Genomic DNA, 26,916 nt, shown 5'->3' on the forward strand with positions numbered 1-26,916 from the left:
CTTGTAACACTAACGAGTCACCAGGAAGGGAAAACAGCTGATTGAAAATGTCTAAATTGTGCCCAATTAGGGGTGTACTCACTTTTATTGCCAGCGGTTGAGGCAATAACGGCTGCATGCTGAGGTATTTAGAGGCGACAGCAAATTTAATTCAGTTCAGCTCAATTCAATTTATACAGCACCAAATCACAACAACAATTGCCTCAGGGCACTTTATATTGTAAGGTCCTACAATAATACATACAGAGAAAAACCCAACAATCACATGACCCCCTATGAGCAAGCACTTTGGCAACAGTGGGAAAGAAAAACTCCCTTTTAATGGGAAGAAACCTCCAGCAGAGCTGTGCATCATCACTTTGTTGAACCAGGCTCAGAGCCCCCCCCTGAGCCTGGTTCAACAAAGTGATGATGCACAGCTCATCATCAGTGAGGTGGTGGTCTAGAGGAATTTGAGAAAAATGAATGACGGGGGTCTCTTACAAGTTAAAAAAAAAAAAAAAGAAAAAAAATCATCAGGATGGGCAGACCGCACTTTCACTTTTCAGAAGACAAAATTGCTTCATTTTCTCCCAAGTTATATACATAACTGACAAATTGCTTATAACATTAAGCTATAATATAAAATATCTCTGACTTTCTTCCTTCAAAATTAAACCTTTGAATTATATTTAGCATATAGAGCCTCAACACAAGAGGTCAAAGTGCCCTTCACCCTCAGCGTTTCTGAGATCATATTCACAAGAACGGTACAGATGGAAACCACAGAATGACTCCGACTGTGTGGAGCCGTGAGAAAACTATATAATCTGAGCCAGTGATCTCCTGTTGGCAACATCTGATGAAGTCACCAACCGAGGAAGAGGAACAGAAATACGCACGTGTTAACCCAAACCTGAGAAAGGCTGGGAGGAGGGAGGAAGGAGGAAAAAGGAAAAAAAAAAAAAAAAAAAAAAAAAAAAAAGCAGGCACGACAAGGAGAACAGATATAGAATTTATTTTCCAATATCCATTGCAAAGAATAAGAGGTGACACGGCTTGAAACAGATAATACAGAATTTATTTTCAACCAGAAGTAGGAAAATACATAGCTAGGTGTAAAGGAAACGAGCAGAACCTGTAGTCAAAGAAAAAAATAATATAAGAAACCAAAAATAATAAAAACTAGACCAAAGAGAATTGAGAGGACGGCTAAGGGGGTACAACGGAAAGCATTGTTTACCATTCAGTTTCATTTTAAAACAGTATGTGTTGATTTGAAAACAGCTGCCTTGATTTCTCATCTGGGTTAATGGACATTCTACAACATTGTGCAAGTGTTTTTGTCTTCTTCTTTTCTCCTTTTTTTTGCTGGTATTTCATGAATGGTAAACAATAGTTGGTCCAGTGCATAAACACAGTGACACAGATCAATATATGTACTCAGCTGACTACAGATAGACAATCCTGATCATTGAACAACTACCACTAAATTGGCAGGGAGAAGGAGATGAGTAAATATACAAGATGGATGATAGGAGGAAGAAAAAAAAAAAAAAAAAAAAAAAAAAAAAAATGCTGTTCAGGTAACCTGGAAGGGTAAAGATGGGAGTTTTAAAAATAATTAAATAATCACACTGAAAGATGAAATAGCTACATATTCCAGGTAAACATCTAAAGAAAATCTGAATGTGTGAATGTTTCTGGGTATTATTGCCAAGTTTTTAGGACCAAAAAAAAAAAAAAAAAAAAAAGAAAGAAAAAGAAAAAAAAAAAAAGAAGGGGATGCATCTGAAAAGAGCCGTCAGGTTGAGAACTCAAACTGAAAACGGGTGAATATGCGGTTCAGGAAAAGGACAAAAGTGCTTCGTTTTCCTTACAGCCCTACATTTCATGAAAACTATGAGCTGGATTTAATATATTAAAAAAAAAAAAAAAAACAAACAAAAAAAAAAAAAAAACACCATAACAAAACCCTGAACTGGACTGGAGAACTGAACTACGAGCAGCTTTGGTGTGCACCCATGCAAAGAGACGCAGCCTGGGGAGAAGGTTAGAAAAAAAAAAAAAAAAAAATTACAACTTAAAACCTCTTTACACCTAAAAATGAAACAATGTAAGGAAGAAAAAGGAAAAGCCAAAAAAGTGATTAGTCACTGGGGCTTACAGGTTGTCACAACTCAGCTTTGATTTGACAAGATTCAGTCCGACGCCATCTGTGGTTTAACGAGAAATGATGAAGAGGACGTTTTTGTCAATAGTAGCTAACTAGTTTGACAGATTTAACCACTGTGATGCACGAGAACAGAATGAGATTGACTAGTAGTACTCAAATCATCACAGTACCAGTCTAGCGGCACATCATTTTACACCTCTCACAAAATAATCGAAAGACACAGAAAGAAAAATAAAAAATAAAATGTTTTTTTGTACTGAACTGCAGCCACTAGAAGACAGCTCTGCTGCCCTAACCTACAAGCACTAGCACTCTCCTGCTAGTGCCATGCAAGATCCAAAATAAAGCTGAAATGTAAAATAATAAGAAGAAAAAATTAAAACTGCATATCCCTGCGCTCAAAGTCGTGCTGTTACCAATGATGCAGGGATTTGTTTTTCCTTTTACCCCCACCAGTAAGCTCTCCATCCTTCACTGTGGGAGGTATTATCCAGAACATTCAACTTCTGATCAACCCATCAAAGACTACGTCTCATGATTTCTACAGAGGATTTGGTTTGTGATGGGATGAGCCGAACGGGGAAAGAATTGAGTTTAAGTAAAAACAACGTAGCAAACATAACACCATCGTAGAATTCATGATTTACACATCAACAAACACAATTCAATCTGTTTAGAAAGGAAACATGAGATACATCTTTTATTCACACTTTACAAAAAAAAGAATATTTAAAAAAAAAAAAAAAAAAAAAAAAAAAGCTACCCCTTGAACAACTACAATACTAATGCCATTCAGGAAAGAAGAAAAAAAAAAAAAAAAAAACATGCATTAAAAAAAAAATTAAAAAGAAAAAAAGATGGGGACCAAATTTATTCTTCTTATTTAGGTGCTTCCCTCTCACTTTAAAACCTGAATTTCAGTGCATTTAAAGTAATGAGATCTTTACTACAAATACAACAGGGAAGGGAGTGAGGGAAGCTGCATATGACCCTACTAAGTGCTTCTCATCTGTATAAAAGCATGACTGTTTAAGTAGCCATCTTGCTTGTGACAGATTTAATTCATTTTTTAAAAAGATGTATCAAATTCATAAGCAACAGGTTAGCCCATCCTAAGTCTGCTGACCCTCATCCCTTGTTTATCCAATCGCAGAGAAAGGAGGACCTTCAACCCTTTCCAAATTATAGAGGGAGGGGCAGGTCCACAAATGGCACTATAGCTGCAGTAACAAGGGTAGGAAAACTATACAAAGTGGTTGAGCAAAGGGGATTAAAAGATGCAGCTTGTGTAAGATAGTCGAGAGGTTAAAGTCCAAGATGGGCAGTTTAGGGTGAGAGGTGTTAGGTTGATGGACAGGCTTAGGGAGGTTTAAATCTGTGGCCGGGCAGGGGAAAGCTAGGGGCTGTGCGTTTCTGGGGGCATGGAGCTGTGTAAAAAGAGAGCAAAACATGAGTGGATTTATAAAGACAGGAAACCCTACTCATGTTCCTAAGAAAAGGAGAAAGGGTTGGTAGTGAAAGCATACCTGATTACTAGAGAGCTTAATGAATAGCAAGGATATACACATCATCATAACATTGTCACAGCTCATAAAAAAAGGAAAATAAACATTAACAAAAACCAAAAAGGACATAAAATCTTCACAAATGTCTCAACAGTATTTAAAAATAAAAGGAGAAAAGGTTGTTCAGGCGTTCGTCGCATGTAAATAGTGCAAGACAACGTCAACTGCTACAGTGAGGCACAATGTACATATATGTGGGGTTTATATAGGTTTTGCCAGTTACATCACTATTGAGCAAGTTATAGAAATGAACAGATGTAACTCATACTTGCGCGTCCTTTTGTCAGAAGTGATGGCAGCGGTGTGGATCAATGGCTTTGTTAATGGGCAAGAAGCAACAGTTTACTCAGTGTCTATTTACATATCAGCAAATGCCAGCAAATCATTAAAAAAAACTGCAGCGAGAAAGGGGAAAAATATACTGATGCATTAATTACAGTTAATCTCAAGGAAGTGCAAAGTTGTGACAGCGAACGCCTTGAACAATCTCTTCTTACGTCTTTTGTACAAGCTGGTAATATCAATTCATCTCAACATTAACTGGATAAAAATTTAGCCTTAGTTTACAATACAATCTTTTTTTTCTGATCATAATTTACTGATCATAATTTACTCTTCGTACAAAAAACGCCAGAAAACAGGTCTTTTGTGGTTCATATACAATCATGTAAAGACTGAGTCTAGATTTCTATTCTGTACAAACACTTGTGAAAAAAAACCCACGGCTTTGTGTATGGAATTTATGGCTGGGGAAAGTCACTACTGGCCTCAGTGCTACAGATCTGCCTGCAAATTACATGTGGTGTGTGTGTGTGTGTGTGTGTGTGTGTGTGTGTGTGTGTGTGTGTGTGGGGAGCTGGATGGCAACTCCTGACAGTGAGAGGAATGCTGGTTTTATTCCTGTGTATCGGCCATTACTCGCTGTCCCTGCCCTAAAAGCAATCAAGACAAATACTGGTAATAGCCCCCCCACTCCCCAATCGCTTTGCCCATCAGCCTAAATCCCCTCACCGCTTGGTCAAAAAAAAAAAAAAAACAAAAACAAAAAAGGTGACGCATGGGCCACATGAGCTCCTAAGCACAAGACTAACCTAACAGCTATACAGGCTGGGGTGAAATTGTCAGCAAACAGGATGGTAGCATCTATCAAATTTTCACATCGTGGCTTTTCAGCACTACACACCATCTGTGTGAAACATCAAATCTAAGCTCGGGATTCTTGTTTTCTAGGCATCTGTGGATTTTGGTAGCAGTACCAGGTCCAGGGTCAGAGGTGTAGACTATCTTGTAGCACCACGGGAGGCCATGACTACACAAAAGGCCTCAGCACCACAGTATGACAGCAGGAAATCTCACCTCATACGAGCTGCGCTACATCCGCCTCCTGGGATACTTAAACTACCAGCAAAAAGCTGCTCTAATCCCAACACATCTGCCTCAACAAATGTGTGTATCCTAGAAAACCAATCATGTAAGCTGGCTGCCCAAACTGTAGGGGATAACTAGCACAAGCAAAGGATGGAGTATTGAGACTGACAAGTCTGCTGTCTTTGCTGGTTTCAGGTTTATACAGGACAGACAGACATGCAGACCATCAGCCATGGAGCTCTTCAGTGGAAAGTCATTTCCTTCAGCCAAAATAAAAAAAAAAGTATCCCCCCCTCACTCTTAAACCAAACAGTGCCCTAAGTGACAAATATGAATGAGCTACCATCCCTTCTCATTTTAAAAGACAGAAGCAAAGTGTGTAGGGTTGGTGGATCTTGAGAACAAAGGGGAGTCCAAAAACAAAATATGGTACACAAACAGGACTGAATTGAGCAGTTAAAAACAAAACAAACAAAAAAAAGAAAAATATAGAATATCTATAACATTATACGAAATCCCTGTCAGCCAGACCTCACTGTATGAATATTTTACAGGTTGTGTTTTTATGTCTTCCTCCTTCAGTTTGGTGGAGGGAAGAGCTGGTAGTGGGAGGAAGGAGGAGGGTTGAGAGGGAGAGGCTCCCCCTGGTGGTTAGGCAGGGTCTCACTACCTGCGTGTCGGCAGATGGAGCCCATTCACCTGGGGGGGCAGGTTGGGCAGGAGCAACTCCAGCTGAGCAAAGAGGGAGAAGTGGTCAGAGGGGATGTGTGGATGTGGGCAACCGCTGACATTGTTCTCTACAAGCCAGTGGTGGTCCAAAGGGCCCAAGATACCCAGCACGTTCAGGTGAGGCTTCGAGTAGAAAATATAGTCGATGACACCCTGAGAAGAGAAATAGAGAAGTGACTTTTGCATAGTTTTGTGTAAGAACAGACTGGTCCTCAAGATCGTTTAAAAAACAAACAAAAACAAACAAACAACAAAACAAAAAAACAAATACATTTAATATAAAAAACAAAACACCACATATGTGTAATTACCTTAAAATCGAAGGTGTAGTTGGTATAAGGCATCAGGCCATTCTCATAGGCGGTCTTTAACTTGAAGCCATGGGTGATCCTGCCATTAGACGTGCTGTTCTTGCCATTGCAATTGAATTTGGTCAGACAGTCGCTGTAACGGAGCTCCTTGAAGTCCTTGTGTGTGCAGTCCACTCCACCAGTACTCAGGTACTCCACTACGCCTGAACAGAGAAGAACTGAACCATCAGCATTTAAAAACAAAAAAAACAGATGATGATGACGTCAACGACAACAACTTATCCCACTAAAATATTGTTAAAAATAAAACAGGTGGAACATGGACCATTTTTTATTAGTTAAGAAAAAATACACCGTTTGCAAAGGAATTTGTGAGACTCCATTATTATTTCAACTCAAATTTGACTATAGTAAAAAACTTATAGCAAAAATATATTGCACTACTGTATGCAGTGAGCAGGCTAACAATTCTGTTCACCACCACAAAAAGGCAAATACTGATGTAATTTATGTTTTTATGAATGCCAAACAATTATTTTCATCTATTTATCCAATTATAATCAAACCCATTCTCAATTGCAAGGCAAGAGAAAATTAGGCAAAACAAGGTTGTCAGCATCTTTAAAACATGCCAGATTTAACCATCCTTTACTCGCTTCACTGAGATATGTTCGGCAGCAACAACATTAATCAGCTGTTAACATAAACTCAGCACTTCACTGGAGGCACCTCAAACACTTTTTTCAAATTTATTTAAAAAAAAATTTTTAAATTGTATTTTATGAACAATCGGTGCACTCGAAGTAAAACATTTTCTTAAGAGCAGGTCGAGTACAGCCTACTTACCCGAGTCAGGCAAGGAGTTGAGGTCAGCGCACAGCACCAGTGGAATGGCATTAGTCTCGCCAGAAACAGAGGACAACTTGAGGCTGCGTGTGGCCTTATCCACTATGCTTTTCACCTCTGACAGGAACATCATGGTCTGGACCAGCTTGACATCAGAATACTCTGGGTCCCAGTGCATGTGAGCATTGGCTACAAGGAGCAGCTGCTTTTCCATGCCATGGAGAGACTTACCAGCTGAAATGAGTGGCAGAGAAAGAAGGGTGGGGTGGGGCATTTATTAACAGGCATGTTTAACAGGGCAAAGGGGTACTAAGAGCATTAGGACAAACTGAACACATTGCCCTTGGCATAATCATCACCAAAATCCTCTGCAATACCTCTCGAATAAAATTCAGCGAGAAGATGAATTTGTAGTACAAAGGGCTGATCTTAACTGTCTACTCACAGGAGAGCTCCATCATCTCTTTGCGGACCTCAAGCAGTACAGCTACCCCAATGTTATCCTTTGTCATCACCCTGTTCAGCATAGCCTCTGAGCCCTCGGAGTTAGCCATGGCCAGCTGGTTAAACTCCACTGTGTGCTTCTGCACTGCACTGAACCTAAAGGCAAACGGGGAAAAAGAACTACTTAAAGCACTTTCTAAGCAGAGATGAGCAGAAATAATAAATAGAAAAGTCATAATAAGTTGGAAATACAAAGTATTAAGAGGTCCATAGAAATCAAAACCTGACATATTTGGCATTTCTCACATTCAGGGTTATGACTTTGCTATTGTGGACCATATTTTGTGCGATACTGGCAGTCTTGCCTTGGGGGGTCCAGTTCAAAATGCACAGCTGAATAGAGCCTACCCACCAACATATTGTTTGCAATCAAACTAAAATAAAATTAAAAACAAAATCCATAAATATTGTATCGGTCTGAATGCTACAAAGAAATAAGAATACTTTTCCTCTGACTCTACACAAAACTGGATGGCTTTAGACTTGGGAACTAACTGAAAAGCACTCAGCCTTGTTTGGGAACCCACGTTTCATAACTATGAGGATTCACACAAAAATTTAGGTCATTGTGAAAGCACAAGAGTGCAAGTGGTTAGAAGAACCAAGATGATGATCTGGATGTGAGAGCAGCCAAATATCAATTAGGTAAGGTTTCTCATTTCATGGTCCTGCTATCAGAAGCTTTTGATCACCTTACTAAAGGAGTTCAGATAAGATAAGATGACCTTTATTAGTCCCACAGGTGGGAAATTTGTTTTGTTACAGCAAAAGTGCAAAGTTATGTAGCAGAAATTAGAAAACACTGGAATGCAATAAAATAAAATACAATAGAATAAAATATAATACTATATACAATAGAATAAAATAGAATAATATATACAATAGAATAAAATAGAAATACTATATACAACTGAGTAGGAAAATACAAAAATACAACTTCGTGAGTAGAAGAATTGCACAAGAATTGCACATATAGCAGTCTTATTGCACATGTGTGGGTTTGTGTGTTTGACCTCAAACAGGACCTCAAACCTGAGAGGTTGGGGTTAAAATTATACATGAATGGTGTGTATTATATAATTATTTATTCTTTTAAACTTCACTGACTGTGTGCATTCTCTGGTAAATCACAACTTCTCTAAAAGAGACAACTGGAGGTGAGCAACAACTATTTGAATGCTAATAAAAGCTACATGTAAAGCTTTTCTTGTCTCTAGAACAGTTTTAACAAAATGTTAAAAGGTTTATCGTTTCAGTTTAACCGTTTGTTGCACATATTGTCTTTATGATGGAACTTTTTGACAGTGATAAAAACATTACTACTATTAGGTGCTATATGAATAAACCTTTTAGCTTTAACGCAAGCATTACTAAAGACAAACTACATTAACCACTAAAGAGTGAAACAAAACTACACATACCAAAAGAATAGTTTCACTTCAAGTTGAAAACAACAGTTAAACTTTAAGTTAAGCTAAAGCTAGATTAGCCTTTTTGGTAATTGCATTATACGGCTGATGGCATCACTGTCTGGAGACTACAATAAAAACTTAATAGACTTTCTCCTTTGAAGTGAAGTTAAACTGATAAGATATGCATAGCAATACTTAAGCATAGGTTACAGTGTCCCAGTGTAATAGACTGGATTTTGAGTGAAAGGTTTACAACATGATATTTCATTTCTTTCTGAGAACTACTGCATCCACTTTGTGGACACTAGAGACAACCCAAAAGGAACATCGGTCACTCAGACAACAGCAGTAGGTGACGTCAGGTTTAATTGAGATTGTTTTATCACTAAGCTAAGCACTGGCTAACAAGTATTAGTGAATATAGTGAAGCAGTTTCAATCTAATTCACCACAGGAACTCAAATCACTGCGAGCTATTCTTAAACCAAGAAATAGTTGCCACAGGACAAAAACTATAGACACATACTTTTCTGTCCTGTAAAAAATTGCACATCCATCCACGTGCTTTCGATCCGACTCAGACATAGTTCTGGCTCGTGACTTTGGACTGAAGAACCCGTCATATCCTTGCTCCTTCAGCTCTGGCAAGAAGAAATTGTAGTACTGCTCTGTCTCAACTTCCTGCAATTAACAGCAAAAAACAAGTTCCAGGGTGAACAGGAAAGGCTGTTATTCATGGAAGTACATCAGTTAACCCCCTCTAAATATAAGGCCATCTGGCTACATTAGCCATCTATTAACAGGATGGGTAAGAGACAGCGTGTGATAAAATAGCCATGAAAATCTGCATAATATAATAACTAATGGTGATCTTTGGGGATGACACTGATGAATAGGAGAAACATCTTTGTGCAAGACATAATTTAAAGAGCTCCCAATTAACACTTCTTGGGGTATGTACACATTTGAAATGCAATACTATTCCCACCTTTTTATTCTTTTATATCTAAAATTTCCAAAACTCAGTTTGTATGTTTTATCGGGGTTTTTTTGGGGGGTTTCTTTCTTCTTCTTCTCACAAAAAAAGTATAACATTTTAATTTGACGCAGACTAGAGTTTACATATTAAAGTCTTTTCTGTTTTAAAATCTGGTTTTGAGCTTACACATTTTTACAAATGTAAAAACTAAATTACAACATTAATAATAAAACTGAAAGTGATACCAGAAGATTCAGGTTCAAGGAAAGTAAGACAATAATTTAACCTACATGTCCATTGAATAAGTATCATCTGAAAACATCACAAATCTCTGATTATTAGAACTGGTAGTCAATTCAGTATGGATGATCATGCACTAAATTAAATGGGCCAGGCTTGGAAGAGATTCGCAGAAACCAATACAAGTCTCTCCAGCTTGTATAGTTTTGCCTTTTAGCCGACATGACCCCTCCCAAGAATAGCTGCTACATCCATAACAAAACAGTGCAAAACTAGTTTTGCTTCACTCAGTATATGTGCTTGTCTTTACCCCTCGGCGGTCCTAAGGGCTGACAGATTGCAAAGCAAATAAAAACCCATCTAGTGGTGTCTTTATAATGAACAGGTGGCGTCTGAGCTAACGTGGTGCATTTAAAAAAAATAAAAAATAAATTAAAATAAAATGGATAACAAACAAATGGATAAAAACATAATGAATTAGGCCTCTAACAAACACAAAGATCACTAGTTCCAATAGAAGCACCTGAATATTTAGCTGCAAACAAAGGTCTAATCTAAGCACTCAACCACAAAAGAAAAGTTTGCAATTTGTTGACACTGTCCATTAGACTGAACACATCACAATTTTCAAAACTGTCAACTGAACATAGTACTCTAATAAGAGTGTTAGCATAACAGTTTAAATGTGATATTGTTAAAATAATGAGTGACAGAATTTTGTGTTTGTGTGTGGTCATGAGAAAATTTTAGACCAATTTCTTGGATCCATTTGATAGAAAACAAAATGGAAACAATTAAGAGCCAGTGAAAGAAACTATGACATCTCTCACCTGCAAGCTGATGATGTCTGCATTGCAGCCCATGATCTCCTGCATTATGGATTTTTTCCTGTACTCCCAGTTTAGAGCCCAAGTGGGACAATAGCCATATAGCTGACGTGTGGCATACTTATCACACAGCACATTGTAGCACATCACAGAGAACAATGCTGAGGAGACAAACAGGAGAAAAACAAACAAAAACATCTTAACTGTGCACACAGTTACAATTAAAAATTCATTAAAAACAAAACAAAACAAAAAAAAACAACAACAAAAGATCCACAAATCTGCAGTTGCTTGTAACAGTAAAAGAAAATAAAAATGCTGAGTAAATCTCATCATTACGGAAAGCACCAAAATCAACTACCAATACTTCTTCAAACCAGGAATCAGATCAGCAGTTCTTTTTGACTCATTTGTTTTGCTTTGCTTCAGCAACCGAAACAATGCTTATACACTAGACTAAACACAAGTGGCAGAGCTTCTGCTCTAGAAAGAGGGGCGACACTAAATTTCACACCAAACAGATTATAAATTTGTGCACCTTTCAGATCATAGGAAACATTCAGCATGTTTGTGTCAAACTGGGCATTTTCTTGATGATCAGATACATGCGAATGGCAGTCAGTTTATGTGGGTGCAAGCTGGATCCATACTAAACTACATCAAACTTTGGTTTGCAAACTTTGTACTTTACATAACTGTAGCTTCCAGACTTGATGTCATAGTTTACAAATCCACTACCAAATGTTGTAACCTGATGACACAGTCTTCTCTGGACTGTATACTACTATGAGGACACTTGTGCGCAGTGTACATCTTTAACAGGTCTGTGCTGTCTAAATGAGTTGCAGTCTGAACCGCTCTTTTAGGATCTACCAAATATTTGTGGTTTAAAGCCACAGTGCTCAACTGATCACTGCATTGCATACCATCCTGAAACTCACAACCACACAAGACAAAAACCATACAGGTACTTCTGTTCAAAGTCATGTTGTGTGTATTTTGTTCTTACCCGAGGGCCGTGCTCGATCAGTTTCCTGGAGTGTAATCCACGACCGGGGTGGGGGTTGTTCTGTTGGCACTGAGTTTATGGAAAATGGTTTAGCATAGGTATCAACATATTGTCAAACAGGGATTTATTTAAAGAAAACAAACAAACAAACAAAAAAACCACACACACTACATGATCTGTTGAGCCTGCTTACTGATTTACCTTTTCAGTAAAAATGACAACATATGCTGAAACTTCTCACAAAAGCAAGAGAGAGAACACTCACTGCGCTTTATAGCCCCCGCCAGATTGTCTAACAAGTAGCTCAGCAGCCTCCGCGTGCCATCAGGTTCCTGGTAGAGGCTCAGAATTTCTTGTGCAAGTGGGTTTCCTGTTGAAGGAAAAGCAAATCAGGCTAAATCATCAGTGTTTCCCCTACCCGAGACCTCCTGGGCCCCCAACTAAACATAGGAGGAAAAAAATAAATAAAAAATGTAGACAGAAAAAAAAAAAAAGAAAAAAGGATACATTTATTTTGTACATGTCATTACCAATGAGCATTTGTTCACTTCCGCTTGAGTCTGAACTGTACACGTGTTTAACCATGTACTTCACTGAAATTGTACAACCCCTAACCACCCACCCACACGAGGGAATCAGGATAATGTTACTCAAGTGGAACACTTGTTAGGTTACTGTACATGCAATGAAATGTTGCCAACAGCAGTTACTCTGTCTAAAACAACAGCATGTATGACCCTATTTCAAGTTTGTCTTTAATAACAGAAGAAAATGATAACATAAACATCAGTTGCCACCACTGCCAATTCACCCTCTACTGTTGCTGCATCCTTAGAGAAATAAAAATACACCTTATAATATGGAGGGATTTCCAGTCCAGAATGGCTACAAAAACATTGAAGAGCCACTCACCTTTCAACCCCAGTGTTTGTAACTGAAAGAGTTTCCCCAATTCAAATGGCAGAACCCGCAACTGGTTGTTATTTAAAAGCAGTTCCCTGTGGAGGGCAGATGGGAAGTGGATCATTAGAAACTAAACTTCTAAGATTAAAAATAAATACATAAAACTCTTTGTCTTTCAAAAACATTTTCCGAAAGTCGTCATTTAAAAATACAAGCATTACTTGACAGTGTTAAAATGATTATGAATGCAGCCTTTTAAATTAAAGTGAGACATTTCAACAGATGGGACAAGAGTGACAACAGTGGTAAATTTTTTTTTTTTTTTTAAATTAAAGTAAGGTATGAAGAAAATAGTCCTATATAACCCAATTTAGGATACAGGTTTATCACTTACCTGAGAGACACCATGTTGCCGAGCTCTGCCGGCAGGCTCCTGATCTTATTGGATGAGAGATCCAGGTACACCAGGTTGTGTAGTTTGGCAATGTCTGGCGGGATGCGTGACAGTGAGTTGTCACTGAGGTGCAGGGCAGTGAGGTGGGTCAGAGACCACAGGGCTGTGCTGAGACTCCTTACTCTGCCTGTGGCGAAAATGGGGAAAAGGCCAAACAGGACAATAAGTCCAAGAATCCAACGCCATTTTCACAAAGATAAATGTGAAAGAAAACTGTTCCCCATTGATATGAATAAGTCAAAACAGGTGAGCTGATTTCACAGTGGAAAAACAAAAAAAAACAAACAAACATGTTTGCAATATTTCTCTTTGATAGTGAGGATTTAGTAATTGCTTGTGTGCAGCTGTGCAAAGCAATGGAAAAAAATATGTGAGAGGAAAATAAATTTAAAAACCCCCAAATGATTTATCTACACAAGCAGAAGATACTCACCACTGATTTCCAGCTCAGCCCAGTATGACTTCTTCCCATTTGCTGCCTCCTCACTGGACATAATTGTGTACATCCGCCTGGGATCCGGCGGGTCATATTTTTCCTTGGGCATTCCTATAACACTAGAGAAATAATTTATATTTTAATTCACCAACAACTAAAAGTATACTAAAAATGAAGTTCAAGCTCATAAATGTAGCCTGAAATAATCCAAAGTAAGTTTGAAGTGATGTGTCTCGCTCATCAGGTTAGCCCAGGTGACTGTAGCGACCACCAAGATGTGATTAAAGTCATAAGTTTCCGTTTACTGATTATAAAGCAATGAGTTTCCTTCATATGGAGCTGTTAAAATGTCAACAACTCCCTATAAAGACCGTGATTTCGCTTGAGTTACATAATTTAACAGCGTAAAATAATTACAACTGTAGAGCCATATTTTCCACGCCAACTTGAAAAACTAGGCTCTTAACAGTGTGAAGCTTTAATTTGTGCAATAATTAAACCACATTTGTAAAAATTAGGTTAGCACATTTTTCCTCTCAGTGACGCTAACTGATTAGTCTAGCTTAACCTAATTAGGCAGCTATCGAACTACACATAACAGACGCTAGTTAACAAACTAGCTCGCTTGCTAACTAGCACGACGGAAAACAAACAAAATTTACCAGTTAGCCGACGCTAACGCCCTTTTCAAGTGGGTAAATGGATAATACACTAAATAATATTAAAAGATACCATGCAGTCTCGCTTTATATAATACCAAAGCACTGAGTTGCGCATAAACACTAGGCCACGCAACAACGCATTAGTTAGCTGTCATTAGCTAGCTTCCACTAGCAAGAAGCACTATCACGGAGATAAACAGAGAGGAACCCAATGCACACAAAGCGACAAAGCTGGACTTGAAAGCAATTTTGAGCTATTTAGCTTAGCTTGTGTTAGCTTATTGGCTAAAAGCTAACATCCTAATTATGTGAAGCTGACCACTTCCTATTAAATAAGTGTTATTTCGGAAAATTACGGCAGCACTTCTAACATTCCGCATAAGATTTTGGTCAATTGGGTGAAAATGGGTGAGTTAAAACAGACAGGATTCAATTTTTACCTGCAAGAGCATACCAAATCGCGAGGACGACTGCGTGTTCTCTTTTGTTTTCTAGCTACTTCTCACCCGTTTCCGCTGCTGTATCATGGCGACTGTAAGGATTTTTTTTCCTGTGCCGATAACGGCGCCTGATCTTATTGGTCAGCGTGTGGAAGGTCCAACCAGCTGTTGAACCACAATAAATATCAAGTGAGGAATGATGGACTTTGAGATGGAGCGACAAAATGCCATTATTCACTTTACTGTGGCTTATCTAGAAATCATGCTCAATCAAGCACAATGATTATCACGTATTGTGTACTCTATCGGCATAATGATGTAATGCTTGCATCTGTGTGGAAGTAAATTACACACAATGACAAAACTTTTCATAGAAAAAGGCAATATAATTTATTGAGAAAAGTGAGTTCTTCAATTAGTTTGACTTAATTAGGCCAAACAAAGAGGGCCACATTTTTATACAAAAAAATAAAATAAAAATAAAGGTCACCAACATGTAGCCACACATCTGAAAGCACATTGATTTGCTCTCCTGATATGTAGACTGTAGTATTGATATTTTAACCTTATATATATATATATATATATATAGTTTATTAGTTTACCTACAAAATGAGCACCAATATGAAACGTGAAACACAGACTCTTTTATTTAACACTGACAGACATCTAGGAGATGATCCTGTAGATAAGTTAAGGACTCTTCCACATGGAGAGGTAAAGCTTGGTCGAGGTCAGCCTGAGATCTGGACAGAAAGGCTTCAACGGCTTCCTGAACGGCAGGTCGTGATACCCTGTCATCAGGCTTATAGACTGACATGCCAACTCTGCCTCTGGGCTCTGTTAATGAGTTGCAGAGATAGCCTGTGGATAACAGATAACGTAAATTAGGAGGACACACAAACAAACATTGTAGAGTTAGACAGTTGATTGACTTATTGTTACAGTGGAGGATGTGGTACACTGGGTACAAAAAAGTGACTGTAACCTATGTTTTAGAGGCATTCACCAGGAAATGCAATGACAGTGATTTAAAAAAAACATCACAGGGCAATAATGCCACAAACAACAGTGCAAACAAGACTCCTGTCAGCAGGAAATGTGCAAGCTCATCCAATAGGCACATATTGCAATTTTTAATCTATTTATTTACCTGCCTCTATAATTTGCTAAATACTGAAAAAGCTGATAACGCTGTGTACAACAAACATTTATTGTATCAATGCAAAATTGCCCTCATTGTCGCCATCAACAATCATCTTGTCTTCAATATTATATACTTCATAGGAGACCATTTATCTACCACAGCTGCAGATACTGCGAAGCAATTTCCAGCTGTTTACCAAAATCTCACCTTTCATTGCTTTGTTATAGCTGAGCAGCAACATCCAGAGGAGATGCACCAACTCCTCCCACTTGAGCCACTTTTCAGTGCCATCCTAGAGATTACAGACATTAATCAGTGGCATTGAATCATCGTTTATGGTCACTTGTTTTGTTTTGTTTTATTTCTCTCAAAAAAATTAAATAGAACAAGAAACAAGAATCACAAATTTGTGACTTGAAAACATCAACAAGAAGCTGTCTGCGTCTCTAAAGTGAAGATCACGATGATATAAATCATTCCCATAGTATACTCAATTACAGGCTCACAATTATGTTTATTTTGAGGCTTTATTAATATACAGATGTTAACAGTAGCTGATGCTTTTTTCATTGTCCAATAATAGAATTTGGAAAAAACATGCAAATGAGGACACAGCACACTTTATTTGGTTGTATTAAATGCAGTATACTGGTATACAAAAAGTAGGCCTGAATTAAAGACTTGGTCATGTTAGCCACATTAGCCATGCACTGTTCTGTGGGAACACTACTATTGAGATAATGATGGCAGACTGTGAGGCAACTAGATTTAGCTGGCTAAATGTTGTTTAATCCTAAGCCAAAGCTGCCACTATAAATAAGAAACACAAGTCTAGTGTTTCAGGCAGTGTATCAACAGTTTCCTTTCAAGAGAAGACAACATAACGTTGCAAACTTTGGGAAAATCTACACAAGGTAAATAGCACACACTAAAGAACAGTGGAAACCCCTCCCCCAAAAACATATTCTGGGAACTAAAGTACTGTAAAGAAGTTGGCCAATGACATAAAAATGAAGATAACAATCAGGAATGTAATATTCACCATTGGGTCTGGTGCTACAGTGCAGTGTTTTAGAAAGTGAAGCAGCAGACTGAGCGACATGGGCAGTGAGATTTTCACTGGGCATGCATAGTCCAGCAGATGTTCCAACAGCTTACATCTCAGCAGCTTACTCTGTAGGCTCTCCAACAACAACATCCTGGGAGTCAAAAACAGATCAGTCAAAGGCAGCTTGAAAAACTGGTGGGAAAAAAGGGTCAACCTTGCTATTAGAATAAATATATGTTTGCTTATATAATTTACTTAATTGATGTACTTACAAGATTTAAATATATTTCCATTAAAGCAATGCAATGAAAACACAATTATTTATTTTTCCATACAAACAGCCCTTTATTTAGTTTAAGTGAGGAGTTTCTATAATACAGACAGGTAAATTTTGTTTGTGATGATATTACCACTCATTACCACAAACAAGCAATATTTGGGCTGCAAAGGCAAGTACCCAGCAACATAGGCAAAGTAATAGGATAGGACAACAGGAAGCACTGTTGAGCCTACAGTGGAAAAACGCCAAAAAAAAAAAAAGCCTGGAGACTTTTCAAATAAGGATTATAATGTTTTTAAAAAAGTGCCCTACAGGGAGGATAACTACAGAAATACTTAAAAAAAAGAAAAATTGATTTCTGGCTTCTTGTATTTACACTTTCCACTTCACATTTTAGTAAGCTCCTTTTCTGTTTTGCTAAGAGTTCAAATGATTCAAGGTAAAAATGTAAAAATGTTCGCGTAAAAATTAAAAATAAAGTACTCATCATTCCATAAATTCTGATAGAAAATGGAATGAAAAACATTTACAGACTACTGAGCAAAAATAACGTGATTTAGTCTAGTAGATTTTTCCCTACACCATTAAATATTCTGAACACACGTCTCCTCCTCACCTGTGAGCTCGTAGGGGCACGTTACTGATGAGCATATGGAAGAGCTCTTGGGACAGCTTGGCAGAGGTTAGAGCAGGAGAACAATCCACCTCCAGAGCCAGAGAAAGCATCCTTTGCAAGCAAGACACCATTCTGTAGGAGACAGAGACATACACTTTAAAAAGCAGACAGAAATTGGAATTGTTAAAACCTTTCATAGTTTTAGCTCTGTATGCCAACACAGCAGATTTTAAATCAAACAGTCGAGATGCATTTTCAGTCCTGACTTTAAGGGGTTGAAAAAATAAATAAAATACATAAACTGTAGTCCTGGAAAATTACAGCTGAGAATATAAACTTCAAATGCATATATAATGTTTTGTTACAAATTTTTTGTGGTGGTGTAAAAAGCCAAAATCACACCACTAAATCACTGTCTAAACATTTCTATAGCTAACTGTGACATACATGCAAATCAGTTGTTTATTCTGCTCAAACTACCACTTCTTTATTTAAGAACAATTTATTCTAATTCACCTCATATATTCTCTTTCTTGGGTCGTTTCTCTACCCTTTCCATGCTCTGTTGATTTCATAATGGCAGAAAACAGCCATTTGATGACCTCCCTGTAAAAAAAAAAAAAAAAAAAATTAAAAAAAAGATATCAAAAATGACTTTAAATATGATACTTATAAAGAAAATGGCAAAATAATTAAAACAATCTGGTTTGTCACTGGGTGTATGTGATAATTATTTGTTGTCAATTGTATGAGTATTATACTTGATGAAAGATGTCATCATTAAAACTGTGAATGACCATTTGTGTCAACTAAACCTGAGTATTTTTGTTTGTTTTTGTATAAATGACGGTAGGTTAAAAATGAAAAAAACACCTCTCTTCTTAACAAAACATTTGCTTCCATACTGTTAAAACAAACCCAGCAGAATATCTTCACAGAAGAAAGTTTTACCCAGGCCTCCATCATAAACTCGCCAAGTAAGGGTATCCAACCTCAATGATATACAATCAAACTCAAGTGCTTATGTCCAAAGTTACCCATGTTTATAATACAGGTTGGCTATCATGCTCACCTAACCCGGGGAAACTGCTGATCACACGACAATGTTGCCTTTGCTATCGAATGGTGCAAGGAGGATGTAGAGCATTTGGCCCGAAAGTCGTCCTCCAAAGTCTGCACAATGTACTCCAGGAACATGCGCACCACATCACACCGATGCCTTTGTGTGTGCTCCTAAGGAGGCAAAAGGTTAGCAAGTAGGGAAATGATATTGGGCTGCAAATGTCTGCATTTTAGAGCAGATTGAAAACAAAAACAGCCTGACAAACAAGGTGAAACAAGCAAGCAAACTCAAAATGTTTGACTAGTAATGGGACTGCAAATGTTTTTCACCATTGCAACTAAATTATTTTCAATATGCTCTTGTTCATAGAGTTTTTGGATAAACTTCGTAAATCAGTACCTCATCGGTCATGACTGAGGTCAGTAACTCCCAATCCCACGGAACTGTGTTTTTATCAACCATGTGGTGCCTGCAATCACACAACATTCTTAGTCTAAGACATTCAAAGACCAAAAAGCAAGTGACAATTTGTAAGATATAGACTATGCAATTTAAACATACTCATCAAACTCATATTGCTACAGTCTCTTTACCTTTGTGACCTCATCAGGAGCTTAAAAGCCTGCACGCAGAGGTGATGAGGAGACTGTAGGTCGAGCAGAATGCCGTGGAGTAGGTGTGAGGTGATATCTCTGGGGGGATAGTAACCAGGCTGTAGTAGGTCAGACAAAAGCTGCAAAGTACCTTCTGGATAGTTCTCGTCAATCGTACTGTAAACCAGACTCAGACTCTGGCGACATAGCACCTCGGGAGTTACAAAATCTTCATCATCCTCTTCAAACTATGGAAAGAAAATGCACTTGCTTCAGCATTTGATCAGTTAATGAGGGTACCAGGAAATACAAATATAGATATCTGGGCAGCAGTCTCTCACCATTGCTTTTTGAGATGTTCCAGCTAGTAATTTCCTGAGTGTAGATGGGCACACAAAATGTCTATCCTCTCTACTGACCGCCCTGCAGTCCATGGTCTCTTCATTCATGTCTTCTCCATCACTTTCATCTTCCCATGGGAAAGACCCTGGACTGTAAAGTCCAAGATCTCCCTTGTACGTCTCAGTCTCCAACTGCCATTCAGGCGTATCTTCAGCTGATTCGGATCTAGGAGATGACTCAGCAGGGCTCTTTCGACTATGAGATATAGGACTTGTATTGGAGGGAGGGTCAGGCTCAAAAGGCTCAGAAGAGTTTGATGCAGTAGTAGGAGAGAAGGGGGATGAGTTACCAGAGCTGCAGGGTTGTCTAGATTTTTCTGGTTCGTCTAATTTTGGCTGATTCAGGTCAGAACAGGGGGATTCCATTTGAGCTTCGTCCTGTGATGACGATGCCAAATCTATGGATGTAATGGGTAGAGCTGAACTAACTCCATCGCTCGGACCATCGTGTATGCTATGCTCTTTTGAACTTGCAACAGAGTTTTCTCCCACTGAGCGAGGAGAATCTGCAGGGCTATGTAGGTGCTGTGGTTCATCATCTTGTACCTGTGTGTTTGTACATTCCTCACTGTTGTTTTCTTGTCCATCCTTAGGAGGAGACACATCAAACAAAGGCCCAACGTTAGAAACGTTTGGAGTCGTAGTTGTACTTAAATTACTATTGCAACAAGGTGCTTCACCATGACTGTTCAGAGACATTTGAGTACAATCTTTGGTCACATAGACAGAACACTTTGAGGTTTTCAGTTCTGCAACATGTGTTTCTAGAAAAGGCAATCGTTTCAACTTTACAGCTGGTGTGTTAGGACAGGGGGCTGCTTTATTGTCTTTTTTTGGATGTTGTGTTTCAGGTATTTGAGGATTTAGACGTCTCTGCTTTGGTTTTGGGTCACCACAGTCCTGCTGTGGAGCACAAACAACGGAGTCCATCAAAGGCGTTTTTTGGTTATTAAAATCTTGACTTTGTGAGATGTGATTTAAATTTGTATTTGTGTTTTTTGATTGACAGTCATCTGGTGGTAAATTCTCTGTCTCCTGCTCTGTTTCATTTTCAGTCAAGTCTACTAATGCTGTGCCAGTGCCATTTTGCCTTCTCCGTAGCTCTGGAAGAGTCCATCTTGGATCTGTGAGGTCAATATAATTCTAAAAAAAAAAAAGGAAAAGATAATTATTAAAAAATTAATATTAAATCAAATATAACCTTTGATTGGTTTTTTTTTTTCATTTCTGAAAGAAATAGGGGGAAGAAGGAAAATCATCCTTACCTTACTTCTAAAAGATTATTTAGCTTTTGTAACTATGTACCACTTTATCTTATTATAACAGGTCTTATTAATATTGAATTATTCCTGAAGAAAACTACAGAAATTACAAGAAAACTTGCTCAGAGAATTTAGGATACACTGAAGGTGGTCATACCAAATAGTGTCTGTAATTATTCAGACTTTATTTTACCTGACTTACCTTTAAGCTTTCTCACCAGTCCCTCAACATAAGCTTAAAAAATACTCTCTCCATTTAATTACATATTCATCTTCTGTGAGCTTCAGTTACAGTTATAATAGTAATATTTCAAATGCATAATATCTAACCACCTCCACAAATGTCAGCCAATGGTTTTGGTAGCGGTTTCAATCAACTCCATCAAAGGCAAGAAAAGTTTAACTGGTGACTTCCAGTCACCAGCAGTTTATTTAGCTGTTGTGAAGTCTCTGAATGCCACTGACAATCTATGGTCTCTGGTTATCAACTTGCTGCTTGTCAGTTTGTGTGTGGTTGCACCTCCCCTAATCAGTTATCAGGATCTGCCCAAGTACTGACTAACCAAACTGATTACCATCTGCAACTAAATCTTCAGTTTTCTTTCTTCTTGCTATGTCAAATGCTTTAGAAAAATTGATCAACAATCCAATGCAACACTCCTTGACTAGAGATGCGATCATATAATTTACTGACTCTTATGATGCTGTCAAGGTACTACACTATATTGCCAAAAGTATTCACTTGTCTGCCCTCACACATATGAACCTGAGTGGTGGTCCTTTCTTAATCCATAGAGTTTATTATGATGTTGGTTAACCGCTTGCAGCTATAACAGCTTCAACTCTTCCGGGAAAAATTTTCCAGGAAGTTTTATAAGTGTGTTTATAGCCATTTTTGATTATTCTCCACAACTACATTTGTGAGGTCAGACACTGAAGTTGGACAAGAAGGCCTGGCTCAAACTCTCCACTCTTATTTCCCCCAAAGGTGTTCTATCAGGTTGAGGTCAGGACTCTGTGCAGTCAAGTTCTTCCACACCAAACTAACTCATCCATGTCTTTATGGTCCTTGCTTTGTGCACTGGTGCACAGTCATGTTGGAACAGGAAGGGGCCATCCCCAAACCTTTCCCACAAAATTAGGAATATGAAATTGTTCAAAATTATTTGGTATGCTGAAGAATTAAGAATACTTTGCACTGGAACTAAGAGACCGAACCAAAGTCCTGATAATCCCCCCTCCCCCAACCTTTACACTTGGCAAAATACAGTCAGACAAGTACATAACACGTCTCCACGGCTGTACAGTCCAGTGGTGGCATGCTTTACAACACTGCATCCAGTGCTTTGCATTGAGCTTGGTGATTTTTTTAAGGCTTGGACAAAGCTGCTCAGCCATGGAAACCTATTCCATGAAGCTCCCTTTGCACTGTTCTTGAGCTAATTGTCTAAACTGACTGCAGAAAGTTGGTGATCTCTGCCCACTACGCACCTCAGCATCCGCTGACCGCTCTGCAATTTTACGTGGTCTACCACTTCCTGGCTGAGTTGTTGTCATTCCCAATCATTTCCACTTTGTTATAATACCACTAACAGTTGACTGTGGAATATTTAGTAGCAAGGAAATTTCACAAATGGACATGTTGCACAGGTGGCATCCTATCACAGCACCACGCTGGAATTCAGATAGCTCCTGAGAGAGACCTATTCTTTCACCAGTGTTTGTACAAAAAGTCTGCATGCCATGCTTGATTTTATACACCTGTGGCCATGGAAGTGACTGAAACACCCGAATTCAATTATTTGGATCCGTAAGTGAATTCTTTTGCCAATGTTGTGTATCTCCCGGTCAAAACCCACCGGAAATAGTAGTGCAACTGAAAAGCTATGGAGTTTTCTTTTGCAATTTTTATAGATAAAAGAACTAATGCTTTATTTACGTTTGCTTTAATGGCTGATATACACAATGTCTGTATTGCTGGTTAATTGGTTAAACTTAAAACCCAAATAATTATACTTTATGGAAGGACAGCATGTACAGTTCAAGAAGAAGGTACAGAGTTGTTGTAATTGGTCTCACAGTTCTTTTGGAGGTGGCTCTCCCTTTAATATCTGGATGTATAAGACTATGTATAAGACCAAGCCACAGAATAGCGAGCAATTTGAGTCAAAAAGACACTCCTATCAGGTTATCTTATCCTTCCCCATGGGCAGTTTCTCATTTGACTAGCAAATGCTCGCCTGGTATAACATAACAAAGAGCTCCTTTACATAAAATATACAACAAAAATTTTGGTAGACACATTTTACTACGCAATTTAATCCGCATTAATGTTAACTATCATTCCCAGTTTCATGCACTATGAAAAAATTAAAACTATTTAGCAGCGCATTTACAGTACAGTAGCAATACATTTATAAACAATAAAGACATACAGCACATACTAATGACACCATTTAAACATAAATGCTTGTTTGAGCAACAAAATTATTTTACAATAACAAAGTTATAAACAAAGCGCCAAATAACTTATTTACCTTTAAGCTAGGTTATAGCGTCTTTCACCAGTAATGTCGCTACATTTGACTTGTGCTGCTACTTGACCGCAGAGCGTTAATAAGCAGGCCGTATCTTTTAACTTTTGTTTGTTTTTTCTCTATCCAGGTGACGAGCAACAGTCTGAGAATACCTACTGAAATGTACCCTAGTTTCTACAGCAACCGAGTTTCAGTCCGCTTACCGGTGGGAGGGCGAGCTTCACGGCATCGACTTCAACCCGCACAGCGGAGAGAGGCATCGGGTCAGGCTTGGCAGTGAATGTACAGTAGGACCCGACGATCTCCACGTCGGAGTCGTCTGAGCTGAGACTGATCACATCATCCATTTCTCTTCAGTCATTCAAATTCAGCAGCCAATGCACAAAAGCATCACCTAAAGCAGACCCGTGACGGCCAGGGCAGTCCTAAACAGCCATGAGCTTCCGCCGTAGATGTCTAATTCCAATCATGTTTTGTAGAAAACACAAAATAATGCTTCCAATGAGGCGTGCAACCTTCGGCATTTCCTTGTTCAGATCGTAGATTACATGCGTCGTGTTCGGCAGGTGGGTTAAAACGTGGGTGTATCGCTACAATTCCTGGGTTGCTGTGAATTAACTACATAGAAGCTAGACGCCAAATTTGAAATCCAAACGCTTAAAATTTATTGATAATTGCAATGCAACATATGAAGTTTATGAACGCTTCCTGTTTTTTCTCCCCATAGCTTTTCTTCTATGACTGTGGCGGGTCACAACAAGCGCCATACTTGAAATGATCTCCACCTGCTGTACTGGAGTGCAACTTGCCAGCGCAGATTCTGCCTGTCCTCAAAGAAAATTAAGGACAGACAGAGATACTAAAGACAGACGAACACATCCAAAATACACCTTAATTCCTAAAGTGTGACTGGTTACAGCCAAAGGCAACGGAAACGAGAGGCCACACGTGTCTTTGGACTATCCACCTCACACGATCTTTTTCTAATTTATATTTAAATTACACTTTAAATGTGTTTTCCTCCTCGCCTCATAATGACTATCGATGCTAAATTTTAAACTAATGATCTATTTAGAATATATAAATAGCTTGTCTTACATCAATAAATAAATGATTAATTCTTAATTAGTGGTTCAGAGTGCACATTGAGTATATTTTCTAGGATGTACTACATTTATTTTGAGTGAAAAGCATCAATTATCACACAATGCAATATCCCGTGTTATCTAAAACATGTAAACATAACATAAATACTTATTTAAATATATTTTACTGAAAGAACTTTCCAGAGCCATAGCACCCTTCTTCCTATAAGGTGACAGGGCAAACCACTGCACCGCCATGTCAACCTATTTTATTATTACGTGTCTGACCTCTGTATGACCTCTTTTTCTCATGTGCACCATATACAGTCCCTATCAAAAGTTTAAGAATACTTAAAAAATGGCAAAATATCATATTTTGCATGGTTGGATCTTAACAGGGTAACCTTGATGACAACCAAGTGGGATGACAAGCAGATCCCACTTGAAATGTTTTCTATGTGACACAGTGGAGGGGGCGCCATAATGGTCTGGGGTGCTTTTTCCTTCAGTGGAACAATGGAGCTTCAGGAGGTGCAGGGGCGTCAAACGGACGCTGGCTATGTGCACATGTTGCAGAAAGCATCCCTCATGACTGAAGGCCCTCGTCTGTGTGGTAACGACTGGGTTTTTCAACAGCATAATGCTACAGTACACACTGCCCACAGGACAAGGAGCTTCTTCCGGGAGGATAACATCACTCTTTTGGGCCATCCTGCGTGTTCGCCTGATCTAAATCCAATTGAGAAACTTTGGGGATGGATGGGAAGGGAAGTTTTTACAAAAATGGACAACAGTTGCAGACAGTAGATGCCTTTTATGTGGCCATCTTCACCACTTGGAGAAATGTTCCCACTCTCATCGTGGAAACGCTTGCATCAACCATGCCGCGATGAATTTTTGAAGTAATCAACAATAACAGTAGAGCTACTCATTACTGAGTTTATCTTTGGAACTTTGTTTTCTGTTTTGGTAGGATTTACTGGGCTTTTTTTTGGAAGTGCGGTCCTAAACCTTTGATCAGCTGAAGCCTGTTTCAGTTCAATAAATTGCATGCTCTAAAATGCTTTGTCTCATTTCTATTTCCTCTTGTTGCATGTTGAAGCTCTACTTGGAACCTTGTTAAGATCCAACCATGCAAAATAGGATTTTTTGCCATTTTTCAAGTGGTCTTAAAGTTTTGATGGGGACTGTATGATCAGTCCTATGCTGTTTTAGTAATCGAAGAGTCCCCCATGACCTCTGAAATACCATCAGATGCCTGTCTCTATGGAAACCTGGGCAAATGTGGTGGGATCACAGACAGTTCTCATGACTGAATCAAGCTCCCCCTTCGACTCTGTCACCACTGGTCCATAGAAAAAAATAAAAACACACAGAGAAATAGCATGTACAGTTTCACACTTTCAATTCTCCTCAACAATCAACATTTTCCATGATTTGACTGGTGAATCGAAATTCCATCTGAACAGATAGGGGTCAGATTTGTCCTGGAACAGCCTTAATGTATTTGTAGCACCTGAACAAAAGCAGAAAACATTTAAATTAGTGTAATGTTGTGTATTTTGGGGTCACTTCAGAAAAAATAAACTTCAGGCTAAAAGAATGACATGCAGAGTATTTATGCTGCTCTGCTGTATTACAAAAATTGAAGTATAAATAACATATACTGTACTTGATTTATATTTATTTATACAATAACTAAAATTAGGTTTAACGCAATTAATGTATAATAAATATGTTAAATAAGCAGCTTTAAGTAAACAACTTGAGCCTTTCCTGACAACTCTGAGATATTTTTACACTTTTTACAATTTGTATTTATTCATTTATGTAGTTATTTAAAAAAATCACAATAAAAGATAGAGACATCAAACCTTTTAAAACCATCAATGCACTGAGCATCTTTGATAGTGTGCAATCTCATACATCACCACTGGAGTGCACTCACACAGTGGGAAAGAGCCACCACAGGATGTTTGCAGCAATCAAAGGTGTTTTCTTGAGTTACAAAAAAAGAAAAAAAGAATCACCAGACGTGAAATGTG

General features: G+C 38.3%; 2 protein-coding genes across 3 annotated transcripts; both read right to left on the bottom strand.

Moving 5' to 3' along the window:
- Window positions 1-1,038: 1,038 nt before the first annotated feature.
- On the bottom strand, window positions 1,039-14,980 carry cnot6a (CCR4-NOT transcription complex, subunit 6a). Its single transcript, XM_085292912.1, has 12 exons — window positions 14,840-14,980; window positions 13,735-13,856; window positions 13,242-13,428; window positions 12,857-12,942; window positions 12,210-12,314; window positions 11,945-12,013; window positions 10,939-11,096; window positions 9,416-9,570; window positions 7,420-7,574; window positions 6,975-7,208; window positions 6,129-6,331; window positions 1,039-5,970 (listed from the first exon to the last, which is right to left on the bottom strand). Exons 2-12 carry the CDS (start codon window positions 13,844-13,846, stop codon window positions 5,755-5,757), a joined length of 1,680 nt encoding a protein of 559 aa, XP_085149038.1. The 5' UTR covers window positions 13,847-13,856; window positions 14,840-14,980; the 3' UTR covers window positions 1,039-5,754.
- A 224-nt stretch (window positions 14,981-15,204) lies between these two features.
- simc1 (SUMO interacting motifs containing 1) lies at window positions 15,205-24,521 on the bottom strand. Of its 2 annotated transcripts, none has more exons than XM_085292924.1 (10): window positions 23,990-24,521; window positions 19,928-21,130; window positions 19,587-19,834; window positions 19,393-19,462; window positions 19,003-19,163; window positions 18,447-18,536; window positions 17,931-18,062; window positions 17,029-17,185; window positions 16,194-16,278; window positions 15,205-15,703 (listed from the first exon to the last, which is right to left on the bottom strand). In XM_085292924.1, exons 1-10 carry the CDS (start codon window positions 24,131-24,133, stop codon window positions 15,492-15,494), a joined length of 2,502 nt encoding a protein of 833 aa, XP_085149050.1. In that variant the 5' UTR covers window positions 24,134-24,521; the 3' UTR covers window positions 15,205-15,491. The 2 variants fall into 2 exon arrangements, with proteins under 2 accessions (XP_085149050.1, XP_085149061.1); XM_085292935.1 differs by lacking the exon at window positions 23,990-24,521 and adding an exon at window positions 23,787-23,946.
- Window positions 24,522-26,916: the final 2,395 nt, after the last annotated feature.

This window comes from Mchenga conophoros, linkage group LG2 (genome assembly GCF_057382185.1).
Source record: "Mchenga conophoros isolate Kocher_MC1m ecotype Shallow Benthic linkage group LG2, M_conophoros_male_GT1.1, whole genome shotgun sequence".
Classification (NCBI taxonomy): domain Eukaryota; kingdom Metazoa; phylum Chordata; class Actinopteri; order Cichliformes; family Cichlidae; genus Mchenga; species Mchenga conophoros.

What these genes read in the sequence shown, in the direction of transcription:
- simc1 (XM_085292924.1), bottom strand. Translation starts at nt 24,133, where the DNA reads ATGGATGATGTGATCAGTCTCAGCTCAGACGACTCCGACGTGGAGATC. An exon ending in CAGCAGTTTCCCCGGGTTAG is followed by an intron (nt 18,537 to 19,002) that starts GTGAGCATGATA and finishes TTTTTTTTACAG; the next exon opens with GGAGGTCATCAAATGGCTGT. An exon ending in CAAGAAAGAGAATATATGAG is followed by an intron (nt 18,063 to 18,446) that starts GTGAATTAGAAT and finishes TGTCTCCTACAG; the next exon opens with AATGGTGTCTTGCTTGCAAA.
- cnot6a (XM_085292912.1), bottom strand. Translation starts at nt 13,846, where the DNA reads ATGCCCAAGGAAAAATATGACCCGCCGGATCCCAGGCGGATGTACACA. An exon ending in GGCAACATGGTGTCTCTCAG is followed by an intron (nt 12,943 to 13,241) that starts GTAAGTGATAAA and finishes TGCCCTCCACAG; the next exon opens with GGAACTGCTTTTAAATAACA. An exon ending in CAGACATCATCAGCTTGCAG is followed by an intron (nt 9,571 to 10,938) that starts GTGAGAGATGTC and finishes TGTTAATTGCAG; the next exon opens with GAAGTTGAGACAGAGCAGTA.